This window comes from Rissa tridactyla, chromosome 8 (assembly GCF_028500815.1).
Source record: "Rissa tridactyla isolate bRisTri1 chromosome 8, bRisTri1.patW.cur.20221130, whole genome shotgun sequence".
Classification (NCBI taxonomy): domain Eukaryota; kingdom Metazoa; phylum Chordata; class Aves; order Charadriiformes; family Laridae; genus Rissa; species Rissa tridactyla.
In genome coordinates this window covers 1,020,954-1,038,469 of record NC_071473.1, presented here as the reverse complement: position 1 = coordinate 1,038,469, position 17,516 = coordinate 1,020,954, and the positions used below count along the sequence as shown (strand labels likewise).

General features: G+C 40.4%; 1 protein-coding gene across 4 annotated transcripts in view; it reads right to left on the bottom strand.

Annotated features, from left to right (window-relative positions):
• Positions 1–960: 960 nt before the first annotated feature.
• TRRAP (transformation/transcription domain associated protein) overlaps positions 961–17,516 on the bottom strand; it is a 94,457-nt gene continuing 77,901 nt past the window's right edge. For all 4 annotated transcript variants that reach the window (XM_054211436.1, XM_054211438.1, XM_054211437.1 and 1 more), the window contains exons 67-72: positions 10,690–10,915; positions 9,861–10,078; positions 7,067–7,251; positions 5,285–5,488; positions 4,112–4,306; positions 961–2,211 (exon numbers count right to left, since the gene is read on the bottom strand). In XM_054211436.1, coding sequence (XP_054067411.1) covers positions 1,927–2,211; positions 4,112–4,306; positions 5,285–5,488; positions 7,067–7,251; positions 9,861–10,078; positions 10,690–10,915 — 1,313 coding nt within the window. In that variant the 3' untranslated portion in view covers positions 961–1,926. The remainder of the gene's footprint in view (positions 2,212–4,111; positions 4,307–5,284; positions 5,489–7,066; positions 7,252–9,860; positions 10,079–10,689; positions 10,916–17,516) is intronic.

Sequence of the window (17,516 nt, the reverse complement as noted above, 5' to 3'; positions counted from 1 at the left end):
GCCCCAGCGCTCCCTGCAGCCCCAGCGCTGCCCTGCTGCCCGCAGGAGTGCCGCGTGAGGGCCACCTACCCGCGCCTGACGCTGCCACTCGCGTCCGTATCGACTGACTGGTTCTGCCAACGGCTGCAGAGATGAACTGGACAGGTCTTCCTGCAACTCTGTAAGAGACCTATGGGAAGCACATGTTGCTTTGAATTTGAACATTGACTTGGCTACAGCGATACCCACCGCAAGCCTCGACCTGCAGGTGGCCAGGAGTTAGATGTTCCTCTCTTAACTGAGCTCACTCACCTGGGAAAAGTCATCTCATCGGCGTTTAGCAATTCCCCTTCTCTCAAAGGCAGCACCCTACCCAGTGATGGTGATGAACTTCAATTACGCCTCTCATGTTATTCTGAAACCTCTGAGGAACCTCTTGACTGCTTATTAAAAAATAAAATAAAATAAAAAAGAAAGAAAGAGACAGACAGGCAGACAGACCCACCCTTTGCTATAGCAATAAAGATCATCTTTGTTCCTGTGGGCACAGCAGAAATAGAGCTAATGGGGTTCATCTGCAGAGACAATCTTGACCTCTGAACAACTACCTAAAAGCTGACGTTTTTGTAGACACGAAATAGACTATTCTGTTTAAAGAAAGACTTTTAGAAAACAGACGGTTAACACATTAACTGACTGGCCAGGAAGAAAGACTGTACACTGAATGAAGAAATTCATATTTTCGTATATTCGTCATATTTCGTAGATTCAAGTCATATACACACTTCCTATTTGGCTTTTCCATAAACAAATTCAACACTATACGTGGGAACACCACATCCACGTCTCATTAATACAGCCATCCCCCTTCACCATGCAGGCTGTTTTCATTTATTAAAGATTACACCTGCTTTTGGGTGTTTTCTATTTAGTCCACAGTACTATATTAAAAATATTTTAAATAAATTGAATACCACAAAGCGTTTTACAAAATATTTATTTTGAAAAAAATCACTCTGTACAAATTTAACATTCTCAACACTGAACTTTTATAAAAATGCTAACACAACAGAAAGACGAGTGAAACATTAAACTGATCTTTTCTTAATTTACAAAGAAACGAATTCATTGTAAAGAAGCTATTGTAATGCTAAACATTAAAAAAAAAAGAGAGAAAACTTTATAAGATTTTACTTTTTTTGTCTATTACAGCCAAATACATATATCAAAGGATGACTTTTTCCATCCTTTTTATAAACGTCCCCCCCCAACACTATCCACAACTAAACCAAATACCCAAAATGGTTTACACGTTTACTGTACACAGCTTGTGCTCCAAGAAAAGCTAGCACAATTTGATCATCATTTTCTCAGCGCCCAACAAAAAGTCACCTCTATACATTTGGTACAAAATTCTCTGTACAAACCAACTTTGCTCATGGAAATTTGAAGCGATCTTAAAGGAAGAGTATTTGTGCCTTCAGTTTGGTACAGTGAAGGGACAGTGATTAAGTAAAATATCACAAAGTAAAATTCAGTAACTGGGAATACTGTCTTCTTTTTTTAATAATTACTGTTGTATAAAAAATTTATATACTGCAGGTTATTAGGAATGGCAGACCCTAAATCTAACAGTGCTAGTTTTACAGTCCTCATCATAAAATAAGATTTTTCTGTACATTAAGTTTCCTCTCTTCATTTTAAGCTATTTGTGAAAGCCGTTGTTGCATACTAAACAACCTTTTTTTTTTAAACAGGAGGAAGTGTCCCCTCATAAAATTAAAAACAGTAAAATTGTCACATTACTGTAAACGCAATTAAAACGAAGACTGACCAAATGCAGTGTGACAGGTAAGCCATGGTCTGGAAAGCTTTTTCACATTTTCTTAACACAATACATGGCCCACACCACAAACAGCAGCAAAAAAAGCTATTGAAAATTTCAAGTTAGAGCCAGGGGTGCCAGGCAGGATCCATACGGCAGAGATTATCCAAGCTATTCGCAGCTGCGACCAGAGTGTTGACTTTGCTTTCTCCTCCTTCAAACTGAGCGAGATTATGAAGTCGAGTCATGATAGCGGTAACAGCTTTCTGAACCAGGGAGACCAGCTGCTGGCTGTCCATATTTTCGGGCTGCCCAGCTGCTGAGAGTGGAGAGGAAGTATCCTCCTGTGTTTTTTTGTGCCATGCAATTATTTCATCCCGCAGCACAGTTTTTAGGATGCCATCAACCTACACGAAGGAGAAAAATCAGACCATTATATTTAATCCAAAGAACCATCAGGAGTTATAGAATCGTAACTAGATTTTAGTCAATGTCACTTCGACGCCTTTGGTCCCACATTGCCATCTCCATCTTTTGAAGATTAGTGTAGCTTCCAACTGTCTTCACTATTTCCTCTCAAGGTGTTTCTTTTCATAAAAAGCTTTCATTATGAAAACACAACACAATTGCTCCTACAGAAATGAAAAATCTCATAAACTATAACATACATTACGATCTTCACACATGAACACGGTCATGTACATTCTATTTTTAGATGACTCCACCAAGTTGATGACTTGTCCCAGACACGTGCACACACACAGAGGAGTCTTCTGCAAAGATTCAGAGTGCTTTGAAAGTGGGGGAGGGGGGGGTTGCACAATGACTATGCTCCCAGGGAATAGGGAAATTAGGCCAACATACAAAAACACATATTAAATATATTTTACGGACATTTGTAAAAAAGATAAATGCAGAAAATGTTAAAAGTATTCCTCTTCAGTCCAAAAGATACATAATCTCAAGCAATAATCGCCACATACCTGAACTGAGCCGGGCACCCATCACTCCAAAAAGAGTAAGTGGGCACCCGTGCTCTCATCTTCAAGAAACCGCACAATCTCTCACCTTGGAAAGGACCCATAAGGATCATCGAGTCCAGCTCCCCACAGCACTGCCTAACACTAAACTGTATGAAGAGCGTCGTCCAGATGCTCCGTGAACTCTGAGAGGGTTGGTGCTGTGACCGCTTCCCTGGGGAGCCTGTTGCAGGGCCTGGCCACCCTCCCAGTGAAGAACCTTTTCCTAATGCCCACTCTGAGCTTCCCCTGCCGCAGCCTCCTTCCATTCCAGTCTGGTCACTAGAGAGGAGCTCAGCACCTCCCCGACGCTGCTGCCCCCGTGAGGGAGGTGCAGGCTGCCATGAGGGCAGCCCTAAGCCTTCTCTTCTCCAACCTCAACCAACCAAGTGACCTCAGCTGCTTCTCCCAAGTCTTGCCCTGGAGACCCTCCCGTCTCGGCTGCCCTCCCCTGGCCACACTCCAGTGCTCTGACGTCCTTCTTCTGTGCAGGCACCCCAGACTGCACACAGAGCTCGAGGTGGGGCCACACGGATTTGGTGTGGCCCCTCATCACTCAGATGGTGAAATTACAGCCTACGTCTGCAAATTTGCTTGCATGTACAAACGTGGCTTTGTAAGGTAAGATGATGAATTATTAAAAAATATTCTAACACAGCTTTCTGTATTATAGATAAAGAAAAAAAAAACACTTTAGGATACACTCCATCTTTTAAAAAGTAACTAGCTCACACCACAGCAACAGGACATTCTGTGCAATGTCCTTCTGGTGCAAATTGCCTGCCTAAGTGCAAGATGCCTCATTTTTGGAAAGCATTAGAATTTAAAATGAAGTTAGACAATTTCTTTAGAAAACTACACCCTGCTAAGAGCTAGAATCCATCAAAGAACAGCATATCTTTAGCATTCTATTTCGCTAACAAAGGGCCAAGACACATTTCTATTCACAGATGATTACGAAGATCTAAATGATGTTGCATTTGTCATTTAACTATTTACCACTGCCAGGATTTGGAAGGATCTGTGAGGCTACAGCACTGAAACAATCAGCTTGAATTAACATGTTTGGACAAAAAAAAAAATTAAATTAGGGGTAGAATTACACCTATCTTCCTCCTATTCTTTCCAAAATTGCAAACATTTCAGCTAGCCTTTGTGATGAGCTCAGGGTAAGATTTAAAACCAAATACGGACTGTTCAGTTTCTGCCTTGACCAAGAAAGTGTTGTTTAGTTTATAAATTGCCAAATATAATATGCTGCAAACAACCTTTCAAAAGGTATACAAACCTTAAAGTTCGGCTGTGCAAAGCAGCGAGCTACTGCGATCATAGATGCTGTCAGTGGACCAGACACCCCAATGGTGGTAAGAAATTCAGAAATGTTTGGTGTAAGCCGGAACGGAACGGGACGGTTGGCATCCAAATCTCCAGTGGCGTCATTAATGTCAAAGCGAAAGTAAGCCACATTTAGCTTGCCAGTATCCTGGATTTAAAAGCAAGATGCACAAGAGTAATTAAAGGAACAGATTTTCATTAATGAAACCAAAATAACTTGGATTTTTGTTTCCTGTTAAAGCTCAGAGTACAAACAGTACTCCAATAGCTTTTCACTCTTTCAGTCAAACAGTTTTTGAGCAAAAAAGTTAAAATTAAAGGCATGCACAAAGTCACGTATGTATTTCTCTCAAAACGTGTGTCCAAAACTCCTTAGTAAATACACATTATTGTAATCCCAAGCTTAAGGAGCAGACGGTTCTGTGGCATGGTCTCTAAGGAGTCATGCAGGCAGACAGATCTCTCGTCTGGGCGTCCCCGCTCCGCACTCTCCATGCAGTGGTCGCTCGGGGTAAGCATCTGAACACTTAGCGAGAGGGATTAAAGAATCTTAATTGCTCTGCACAGTGTAGCCCTCCACACGTTAAAACGGCACTAAGACTTTAATACAAACCACTTCGCCCTACGAAGGTGGCAAGCCTCATTTTAAATGTTGAGTTAAAACAGAAAAATCACTATTAATAGGAGTTGTAGCTTGATGTGGTGGCAATGCTGAAGAGAGCATGCTATTTCAAAAAGGGTATTCCCCTTTAAGAAAAGGAAGCTCTAAATTTTTTATTTTTTTTTTAAATCTGTTTGACACAGAGATATATTCAAAGCAATATATTTGAAGAGGGACTAAAAAGAGAGAATTATCAGTCATTTACACGAACAGCTCCAATATCTAGGAACGATTTTACAGACAAAGTTCTAAATTCTCACCACAGAAGGCAGAGTTGATGTCCACGGGGACTGCAGTTTAAATTACTACCTACATGATGTGCAATCACATATAAATGAAAAGCCTACTGAAATGCACTGTTAATTATAGATGTCGAATTACTGTTTTGACTCGTTTCAAAAGGATAGTCCGAATTTCCATTTGATCAAAGACGACAGCGTGCATCTAGAACAAACTAAAGCGTACCTGGGCAATCTGCAGCATTTCAGGGTTGAGTCTATTTAAATGGAAGATGAATTCTGCAAAGCCAATTAGGGCTAACTGAATAGTGAACATCTTCCGAAAAGTCCAGTAATCCGTAGCATTGGGGAAGGTATGCAACGCCCACTCCTTGAGCATGCTGCGCGGCACCATGTTACTCTGCACTTCTTTAAGTATATCTCGGAGAACCTACATAGGAAACATATTAGTTGAGAGAGATCAGTTTTAATACACTTCTTAGCAACAGACAAATGTGCCAAAAGCAACCACCAAACTTCTCTCAACTGCTGTATCCCGTTTTAGGAAAAACATCTTGAACTTGGACACTTTCAATCCAACACTGTTTCCTGCCTTCTTTGCCAAAACACACATAATATTTTGTTAGCCCAACCTCTGCCGAGCTAGAAAATATTCTTTATCTGAAAAGACTGAATTTTTAATAAAACCATATAAGCATGAAACTGCAAGCAGGCATGTCAGAAAGCCTGAGACCGGGAAGTGGCATAACCTGATTTGAAATATCTTCTATTCAAGACTTCCAAGGAAATCAGACGTGCACTAGAGACGTTTGACTCATGACGCTCTGCTTCCTTACGGGAAACTAATGGAATATACTTCACTATCTCCTAGCTTCAGTGCAAGCTGGATATGCATTTTGCAGCAATGAAATCCTTGCATAATGGCAAGATTTGAAATTATACAGGGGGCCTACAAAGCATGCAAGCTAGAGATGGCTCTCTGCAGGGTTTCTTCATACACTGCGTAAAAGGGGAAGGATTTTTATCACACAAGACAGGGAAAGACACTGGGTAAAGTAATTTGTAACATGTATTATTACAGCAAAATTACCTCAAAAATATAAAAAGATATAAGCTGAGAGCTTTATTCTACTGTTCCTCTAAGCGTACACTGTACAATAGTTTCCTCCCTGGATGTAAACATTTGCAATCTACCAAACCATTTAATTACTGTAGCATATACTAGCCTAATTAATTAGAAAAAGAACAGTTAGGATCTGTTCTATTACACCAGAAAGCATGATAGTCATACTGACTTCAATTAAATGGCTGTTAAAGAGTTTCATAACCTGAAGGAAAGATTCTCAAAATAGAAGCAGATGTTGGGTAACACTTCATTTTATTTTGTAACAAAGAAAGCCTGACAAGAGTTTCTCTAAACCATGTCTGGGATACATGGATACCATATATTTTCTAATAGCTATATTTGAAATGGGGCTGGCATTTTATGTAAGAATTTGCATTAACCTTAAGATAAAAAACATAAAATAACCTTATTTATCACAATCGGATGTTTGATGGAGGTTGCAGAGCAGGAAGCTTTGCTCTTTCTGAGTGCTATCGTTTATTAGGCTGAGATTACTCAACTGTTTCTATTTGACTTAGATGAAACGAATCCGCCGGCAATTTTAGGAGATACATTAGAAGAACATGGGGAAGGCTGCATCACGTAACACGCTGTAACGGCTTATGTAAATTAGGAGCACTGTTTCCCATGTTATCAATTAATTATTTTCAAAGCATTATAGGAAAGGGCCAAAAAGCCACCAATGCCTTGTCTGGTTGCAGTTGCAGTTACCCAAACCAACCTAGAGTAAAACAAATACAGCAAAACCAAAATAAACCCCAAACAATCAAACCAGCTCCTCTGCATCTAACGAGAGGTGAGGCGTCGGGGCGGGGGGGACTGGACACTAAGTAGAGCCCACAAGAAAAGCCCTTGGTTAAAGTTCATCACAAATGGTAGTACCTGATGGCTCGCCTGAGTCCCCCGCGCTTGGACGGTGGCCAGTCTGTCATAGTAACGAGAAATAGGGTTGTCGTGCTCGATGCCCTTCTTGGCACAGCGCTGCTTATAGATCTCCACCAGGGACAGAGAAGAGGGATTGTCTTCCACCAAACGCATCTGGGGAGAAACTGCTACAACCCGGGGGACTGGGGGGGATTTGGGCAGGGTGAGAGAGGAGGGGGACGGGGGGCAGAGAGCAAAACAAAACAGTTAATCCATAACCCAAGAACTAAGAGAAGAATTAGCATGTAAGCATCAGCCCCTAAAACACAACTGTGATTATCAACTGCACACAACTAATTCACAAGCTCAGTTAAAAAGAAAGCAGATTTTTTCATCTTAACAGAAACATCTCAACTATATTAGCAAAAAAAGCTGAGCACCCGTTATTCTTCCCACTTATCTGCAGAAAAGAGGGTAATATTCAGGTGCAAACGGGTTTATAGTATCTGATTAAATGACGCTGGCATTATGTCAATAAAAACGACTCTGAAGAACAAAACTACTAAACTCAACAGGGTATTTAAAGTGATTCAGAAAAAACAGAGGAAAAAAAATCTGAACATAGTTGAGGAATAGATGTTTAAATGACACTATGTGAAAATAACACAGGGAAGACGCAGCAAAATAGTCAATAATAAGAAAACTTAAGGCGCTGAGCTTTTCCCTGATGAGCAGTAAACTTGCAAAAAGCCTATCTGCACTTTCACGGTGCTCCAAAGACGTGCCGCCCTGCAGAGCCTCAGGCGCATCCCCACACCACGGCCAGGCAGCCCCTGCCGGAGCTGGCTTTTCCAGGGACACCCGTTGTCCTGTGGGACAGCCACCTGAGTCACCACCAAAACAGTTCTCATCATTCCCCTCAGAAGCTGTAATGATCTCAGAAATATATGGAAAACTTGTTTAAATGCATTTAAATTGTTTGACGTAATTCTTCAATCTTAAAGAAGAAAAAGCATTCTGCAAGGAAGGGCTATTAATGAGCTATTTCTTCTGGTCTCCTTCCATTAACCTCGGGCAGCAGAGAAATGAATGTTCTTTATGTTTTTTCAAATAGTATCAAGCCACACAGTACAGTATTATTTCCAAAACCACTATAGTTTAAAACCAGCTATTTGAAGCAAAACATGTTAGTTTAATAATCATGTTATATAGAGGATGTATTTCTGATCAGTGGCCCTGTTTATCATATCTTTCAAGGCTTTTATCGACTGCATTTCAGTTATTTGGCCTTATTTTGGAGTGATGCAAAAGAGTCTTCACCTATGCAGATATCGTATTGACCTTTTGTTATAACAAATCCCAGGGCTTGTACATTTTGGTCTTTTTAAAGTCCGAAGCCAAAGACACGTTTCTAGCTCTCTAAGTGCAACTCGCCTCATCTGGCCACCACGCTCCTCACAGCAGCTTTATGTCAAGAGACACTGCTGGCCCAAAAAGGAGGGCTGATAAAACCATACTTGGGTAAAATCAGATCTCAGCACTGTTTAAAAGGACAACAGCGAAGTAGCAGCTTTGTCTTGGTGTCTTTGATTACAGTTTCCCTTACCCGTACTGTATTCCCTGCGCACCACCCAAGGATTATTAGAAATGTACAATGTATAGAACTCATTTATGGGAACTTGGTAAGTGATTCATTGACCTTCTGAAATGAAAAGTATTTCTACATTAATATGAAGTGGCTACACAGCTGTAAGCTGGAACTTGCCAACACCCTCAGTATCTGTAAAACACAAGAGTTTAATTATCTTAAAGCATTTACATTGGTATTTGAATCACAAGCAGATCAAGTATGTTGCCAGGCGAGACTCTGATATTCTGTTTCTCATTTCATGAATGAATTATTTAGTATCGCCACATGAAAACGCCAAGATGCACAAGGAAAGAGAAAGAATTAAGACCGTGTTCAGCCTTCATTAGCTGTTCCTGGTTTAAATGCCTAAACGTGTGATCTTTTTATTACATGAATATTTTGGCAATTTATACACATAAATCACTGGAAGCCTCCTTAACTCTCCTCATTAGAGCCTCCCTACCATTATGTTTGTTAGTTCCGTAATGTTTAAGCATAGCCAGGTGCTGCTGTTGGCAAAGCGCGCTCTTCCAACCAAGTAACCTTTTACAGGATCACAGAAGTACGCTCAAAGTCCTGCAGCCAATACCTAGATTATGAATGGATTTTATTTGTCAACAACTAACCAGTCCGTATATATTCCTGAAAGTAAGCATCACCATGGACATATAAAGTGACTTGAAAAATTACAGATATGTTATCATATCAGAGAATTCAGAAACTATATATCTAATTCAAAGCTCTACAAAAAATTCTTTCTTCTGTGTTATGTGGAAGAGGTAAAAGAAATTCAATATTCATATATTGCAACTTGGGGAGATAAAGCTTGGTTCCGTCCCTCTCCAACTGTCTCTAAATGCATGTTGGGAAGTACACGTATCCATTGCCGTAGCAACAGACCCAGCGGGCATGCCTCGGCCTTCCAGTGTTATTCACAGCTGAACTTGATACTACAAACGATGTGTGCAAGCTCTTCTAAAAACACCCTAGGTCGCATGAAATCAACTTTACCTCTTCAGAGGGGTGCTACAATACCAGAAAAGACTAATTACCTGGACAGGTGTGAATTTGCCTTCAGAATATTCAAAAGCCACAGTATCAGAGATTAGTCGTTGTCAAAAAATTTAGCAATTAAATATAACATATATTTAAAAATAATACAAAAATCTCTCTTTTCAGTACCTGTAAAAAACAGATGTCTTTTTGTGGTTTCCTTCCTTTTCTCTAAGCAGGGGTTCAAAAGGCGAAGAAGCTGTAACACCCGCTCCTCCCTGCGAGACTCCGTCAGACAAGCGTCGTTCATGACCAGGTATGGGTAAATCTTGCCGTTGTGGCCTCGGATGTAGAGTCTTCTAGCTGCAGTGTTGTGTTTCTGAACGATCTCCACCCTGGGCATAAACCTACCGGGAAGAAAGGGATATTAAAGCACCTGAGCTAATATGCTCCAATATTAAATCATGATGTAAAAAAAAAAAAAAAAAAAAAAAAAAAAAAAACCAACAAACAAAAAAACCAAAACAAACCAACCAACCAAAGAAAACCCCACCAAAGTAGTAAGGCAGTGCAACTGTATTGCAGGGTACAATTCTATTACCCAGCTAGCCCGTGGTTTCTATTTTGTAGTCAAAAACTCTTCTGTTTGATTTATTTATTTTTTAAGAAAACGGTTCTTGAGCAAAATTAATCATTAGATCAGAGCTGTATCACTATTTTGAAGATCAGTACCCCTATTGACTACAATAGAACAACTAATCTCAACTTATATCCACACAAAATAAAACCAAATACCCTCTTCATACAACAGTACAGTGGCTTAGTGAGGCAATGTAAATTACCGAAGGAGGATAAAATAAAAAAATAAAGATCTATACCAAAGTATGGCTCCATATATGTAATTTAAACATATGAAATGCACAAGACATCTACTTTTGCAGAGTGGATGGATGGAGGAGGTTTTCATTCTCTCCTCTGTTTTCAGAATTACAGCCGCCGAAGGGCATTCGTAGGTTACCTTGCTATCTTGATGTAGTAGTGCGTTGGCTTTGGCATAAGGAATTCTCCCGGTATCTCTACTTCTGCAGTTTGAGCTGAAAAATTACTTAGGAAGCGGCATTTTTCCTCTATGAGGAAGAACTTCGGAAGCTGTTTCGTTTTTGCCTCCAGAATTTTGATCCATTTCTTCAGTTTAGAGATAAGATTGTGAAGTTTCATTGACCCTGGCACACTGAAGTCGAAGTCTAAAAGAAAAAAAATATACAGACATCCTCGGCATTTGAGATTCTATGGAGGGTGTCCTCAAGCAAAGCACTTTAAGGAGTCCCACATACAGCATCCCCCAATTATGCAGCAAAGCATCAGGCTGGTCTCAAACACTGTAGGAAAAAGGAAAGCTCCCGCAGTCGGCAACTCCCCCGGCAGACGGCAGGCACACTACCAAGCAAGGCAGCAGAGAGACGCGGACGCCCCTGGGCCCGCAGCAAGGAAAGGCCGCGGGCGGAGACAGGGACAGCGGGGCCAGAAGAGTCGTTCAGAAGAGGCAGAGCATCCCTGGGAGAGGACGGCAGAGCAGCAGTCCCACCACAGCAGGAGACGCCGGGGAACAAACCCTGCCGTCGGGCAGTGCAAGCCCAGCCCCCCCGGCGAGCTGCGCGGCCTTTAGAGGACAGGCTCTGCTGACGGCTTCATCTCCACGGAAAGGCTTTGGGTGAAGTCCTAGAATTACCTACCGCTTACACCTGTCAGAGCCTGCCACCTCTTTACACAACTCTGAAATATTCTCTATTTAGTAAATAACGAACTTCCCAAGGTTTTCCTTTTACAGTCATGCAAACATTAGAAAAACATAATGTGAAAATTTTAAGTACTATTATTGTATCTAACTGTCTACATACCGCAACCAGACAGACTGCGTAGAAAAAAAAAAGCAGGAATAAACCAAATGATTAGATCAGATCATTTAGTGAAAGAGGAAAAGTAAGCTTATTTTACAGTCGAGCTGTATAATTTTCTCCCTGCTTCATTAAAAGTGATTTTTTTATTTAAAATCAGTAGAGGCTTTTTACTTTTAAAAAGGATGAAAGAGCGTGAACTGAGGATACAATGTAGAATCTGTGAGCAACTGCAGGACAAATAGTAAAATCACTGTTACTATTATTCTACTATTCTGAACTGCAAGAAAATTCTGCTTATTCTTTCCTGGCTTAGGTAACAATTGCACGTCACCAAGGGAAGACCAGATACGACAGCCTATGCAAAAATGACAATATTATGGCAACAGCCTGCTCTTTCCTTCGCAACATGCAGTGTTGCAGCACAGAACCGTCTCCTCCAGCCCACGTGCAAGGGTCAAGGTCAATCCACAGGCTTCAGAACGCTGCGCCAATAATTCTGTAACAGAAATCACTGCAATATCCACCCTTTTCTGGGCCAACACCAATGCCATCTTCTCAACACTGCTTTCACTAGTTTTGGAACACAGCAAACAAATATGTTTGAATTTCCCAAAAGAGGGAAAATGAATAAATCACATATGTGAAATTATGGCTCTGCACTTCAGTGCCACAACGAGAGATTAAACACAATCAGGTAAGAAGATAAACTGCTCGCTCTCTAACCCTCATTAGTTCTGGCATCCCAAATTGCACAAGTTAATGAACAGACTTGAATTTTTAAAAAGCATTTCTATACCAGAGTCTAAAAGATGCCATTTTAAGTTCAACATGTTACAAGTGAAAAAGCAACAGCAAGAAAGCAACCCAGAACGTCAATTTGGTATTTCTGAGCTTTACAGCTAAAGCAGAACAGAATCTTCACTATGATTCAAGACAACAGAAAATTAAGTCTCAAAAATTAGTCTGCATCTTATTGCAGAACCTCCGTTTCAGTATGTCACACACACAGACACATTTTCCTAAGTTGACAAAAAAACCCAAAACAAAACGATCATGAGTGCTCAGAGGAGAAATTAATTTGACCACATAAATACGCTACAAGCATCCATCTCCAAGTATGCTAACAGTGAATGAAGTACAAGTGCACAGCAATTACTGCATATAAAAGTTTTTTTCAACCACAATTAAAACCACTCAAAACTCTGATTATCCCCAAGACTTACTCCTACAAACAAGCTTAGAACATTTTCTCTTCTAGCCAGCAGCGTTCAGACCACTCTACACCCACGCTCCTGTTCTCCAAGTTCTCTTCTTCACGTGTGCGGGATACCATTACCAAATAAAATCATGCAGTCTGGGGTTCCTTTCGTTTTGCTATTCTGTTACTTAAACAAAATCACCAGGAACACACAGCCCAGCACCCTTCATTGAGTATCCACAACATACTGCTATCTAACAGCATTTGCTCAAAGTCTTTAGTCTATTAGCCCAAAACAGAGCAAAAACCAGCACATACAAAACCCTTTCCGCCTCTATAAAAAAGAGTCTATAGTGAAAAATACAGTTTCATATTTATGGATGTTAGAAATTAGCATAACTCTGTAATATTCCCTTTTCTTTCTCACCTGGTCTGGGCAGCACATCTATTGCGGTATCGGAGTAAAACACTGATTCCAGTCCCAAGCCTACCCTCTAGTGAGCAGTGGGAGTAAATCATTTCATCAAAGTGACAAAATTATTGAATCATTTATCTCCTGAATCTCTGAAGTGCAGGAAAGTATCCCCGAATTGCAACTAGTTTTTGTGCTAACGTGAATCACCCGAGTAGTAAAAATATGCATCAATATATAGTCCTTATTAAAAAAGTCCTTCAGTTCACCACAGGACTAGCTGTAGTTTGTCGAAATGCCTATTTTAAGATTTTTGCTGTTTTGTTTCCCAGTGGCAGATGGGAAAGCAGAGAGTTCAATGAGTCGTTTCACTCCTGACACAGAGAGCCCACCTGAGAAGAAAAATCACTGCAGCTGGAACAGGAAATACAAGACCAGACATTACTCGTGTACAAAGTCTCTCTGCTTTCCAGACATCTCAATCTATGTAAATAGTATTTTTGTTTCAAACAAATCCACTTTCTGAGTACTTGCTACTGAAGATCTTTCTCAAGCTAACACATGCTGGTCTAAAATACGTTGGTACTACCACCGCCTTTTCCTAAAGAGAATAGCAAGTTTACCTCCGCACCTTCAGTGGAGATACTGACAGAGGACCACGATACAGACTGGAACTGAAGCAGCTTGCTCTCTGTCCTCAATGTTGCTGACGCTCTTACAGCGTGCTATATGTATTTCCAACAAACGTGTTCATTCAGAGTCCTGAATGCTTCAAAAATTGCTACCTGACTCCATCCAACCCAGCATTACCAAAGAGTTCTTGCCACTCTGGGTGAAGGGACAACCTGGGGGCACAATGTTCCTGCCAATGAGACAGACCCAAACCATCCTGACGGTCCTTCACGCAACTAGATACAGCTTCATCCTTTTGGAGAGCGGGCTCTACCATCACTTCTCAGGGAGCAACACAAGAGAATACACTTGAGTTCGCAAATTAGAGTACCAACCAAAACCCTGACCTACAGAACGCTACCATAGCACTAAAAAACATAGAAAACACCTCCAAACTAAGACTTAACACCTGAAAAAATCCTTCCTGCGAGACTGGCAGAAAACAGTTCTGATCAACAGGCGATTAATGCTTTTAGAGCAAGCAACAGTTCATCTGCAGGACTTCGAAGACTATTCTGACGCCAGACCAAGCCTGATCACAGTTAACGTTCATGACCCAGGGACCTGCAACAGAGAAGCCAGGACACCATCACATCAGACACTGCTCAGGAGGTGGAAGCTCAGGATCACTTCACATTCTCTCTGCATCTGATGCTGAAGAAGGCCCAAGCATTCGCCAAGACAGAAGAGCTGTCTTGCTTTTGAAGTGATTATTCAGACATTTATATACTCCACACTTTCCCAAAGGTTCTGTTTAATCTCACAAGAACTTTTGGAAAGCACCAACAAACATGACGGATCTCGGTGGCAGGTAAGCAGAAATATGAAGCAGGACTTAAGAGTTTATCACTCAGCTCCAGAAAACCACGACTGCAAAGACCAGCCCAAGGTCTCTTGATCTGGATTTTCTGGACAACATCCTGCTACCTAAAACTGTGAATGGAAGCAAAGAGCGAGCTACCCAAGTGATGTTATGGCTCACTCTTGAAAAAAGAAAAAACATCCTTAAAAAAGCTAAAAATTAATAACAGAGCCCTTCCCCCTGCCCTCTCCCCACACTTCAGAGAAACACTAGGACTTCAAGAAGCTTCTTTCTGATTCCAGAGTTTCCATTCGCAGCACAGAATTCATTCTGCTGGGTGCCAAAACTCTCAAGAAAATTATCTTGCCCATTAAGAGTATATTTTGGAATTTTCCATTCGTATTCAGCTTCAGTGGAGAGATGGCTACGGAAAGAAGCAGGATCCAAACTTTCATCTGCCCACAAAAGAACAATCGAGGCAGTTTTTCTCCTCCTTTCGCTGCTGCAAGAGCTCTCAAAGGGAGCATCTCTCAGCTTTTGCCTCTTCTTTGATGTCAAAGGTTTAGCAGAAAAGGAGAGAAGGAACAAAGAACAGATGGTCAAACGACTATGCATTTGAAGTTCCAGGGGAAAAAAATTCAAAGAAAAATTTAGTTTTAAAATACGTAATATTAGGATGGAAAAAGATGACCTATCAAAGCTCCAGCAGACCAGATGGCTGCAGACAAAGTATTTAGAATGTAAGAAATGGTGAGAGCCCCCAACGGCTCCAAACAGGAATCGAGACGCAACTCAGGTGCTGGCGGAAGAGACGATGCAACCAAACATAGCTGAAAGTGTCTATAAACCACAGCCGTCAGCATTACTCTGGAAACGACTGAGGAAAACAGCTCCTCAGCTTGGATACTGCTGAAATGGAAGGCAACCTCTGCCATTATCTGCCCATCACTGCTACCGGCAACCAGAAAACCAAACAAACACGAACCTTCCAGTGTGACAAAAGGACACGGTAGGCATGAGTTACAAATGGTTTTCATATGTTAAAACAGCCTTTGCTATCTTTAGTACAGTAATTATAATCATATTCATTTACTTATATACATTTTAGTATTATTGCAAAATTAATAATTTCATTTTCTGCAAAAATGCCTAAGTATATCAACCCATTTAATTTCTTCTGCTTTCCCACACTTCATTTGTAAATTAAAACACTAAATTTATTAGATTAAAAACAATTCTATTTCTAAGCAAACTACTTATTTTAATCCTGTAGACATTCATGTTGAATCATACTTAAAAATAAAACATGAACACTTCAACAAAAAAATACAGAAAGTAATTACTGACTATTAAACCAAAGTTTAGTAAGAAGAACTTTGAATTTTATGACTTTACATGATTTTTACGTCCAGGCCTATGTTGGTGGTCTTTATTTAATATGTCGTTCCATATAATTGTTTATAAATGCTATGATTAGAAAGCAAACCTGAAAACCTTAAATGCCATCTATCTATCATAAAGACATGCAAAAAGTCCACAACAGCATGTAAGAGCTGAAAATCCTCTCCATTTTTCATGTTAACTAAAAACTGTAGTTGAATTGTAATTAAACTTTGTTAATTGTTTCTCTAGAAATGTGCTGAAACATCAGTTTAGATTCTGCAGACTTGAGCCTGGTGTTGTATTTAGTTTTCCTTTACACTTTCGGAAACTCCACATCTCTCTGGCGCTCAAAGGAAAGAAGGTAAGAGGTACAATGACAGACCACGTCAACAACACTCAGAGCAATAAAAAAGCGACTATGCTACTGTTGTAATGTAAAGACATATAAACCATTATTAAAAATTAAAAACAAGTCTAAAGTTGTATTAAATGTATTTTTTCCCCCTGTAAGGTTACGTCAAAGACACACAAAGTGTTTCTACTTCCATTACCCTTCCTAGGACACTTCATCCATTAAAAAGTTAATCCTATGGTTCAGGACTTTCATTATCTGCTGTCATGTAACTGTTGTGCCTCAAAGAGGACATCCTGCCCTACACAGCGGGCGCGCGATGTACGGGTGGTATCTACAACTGAGCTACGCTCGCCAGATTCCCATCACTTCACTTACTCTCACAACATTATCAGTAAAATGCCTGAAAAAGCACCGCAAGTCTACCTGCTGAACTCTGTGAATGCTCAGTAGCTGTGTTGACCTCAAATAATTTTAAGTTAAGGCAACTTTATGTAACTTAGAATTCTAAAAAGAGTAACTTTTCAATGCAAGATTCACTTTTGCAGAGGAACGAGTTTGATGCGGGAAGGGGGTGGTTTTTAAATCATTATAAAAGCGAAGATGATAGAGTTTAACTCATGCCAGAATCATCTAAGTCAGAGTCCCAGTAGGGTAAAGAGAAAAGTAGATTCAGAAAAAGATGAAAACCCAGGTCTTCGCAAAAATTCTATCTTTCCAGTTTTGAACAACTAATAAATTTGAATTCTGTTCAAAAAAACCCCACCTATATTTAACTGTTCATTTTCATCTAACTCTACAGTTATCTTTAAGGAACAGCCGATGTTCAGATTGGAATTTATGCAGAACTCAAAATCTTGGCAACCCACACCACCGACACAAACCCATGTCGCCTTCTGTCACACGCAGCTGCGTGGCCCTACCGCTTCTCCACGCGTATCAAAACCACACGCCACTGGGCGCAAGCTTCTCTTAGAATCTTAAATCAACATCAGATACTCAAAGATGTAACCCCACTGATACAGAGAAAACGAATGAAGCAAAAAAGCTACTTCCCTTAAGTATCTTTTTTATTAGATCTGATTAAAGTTATTGATTCAATTTACCTAACGATGTAAATTTGTGTAA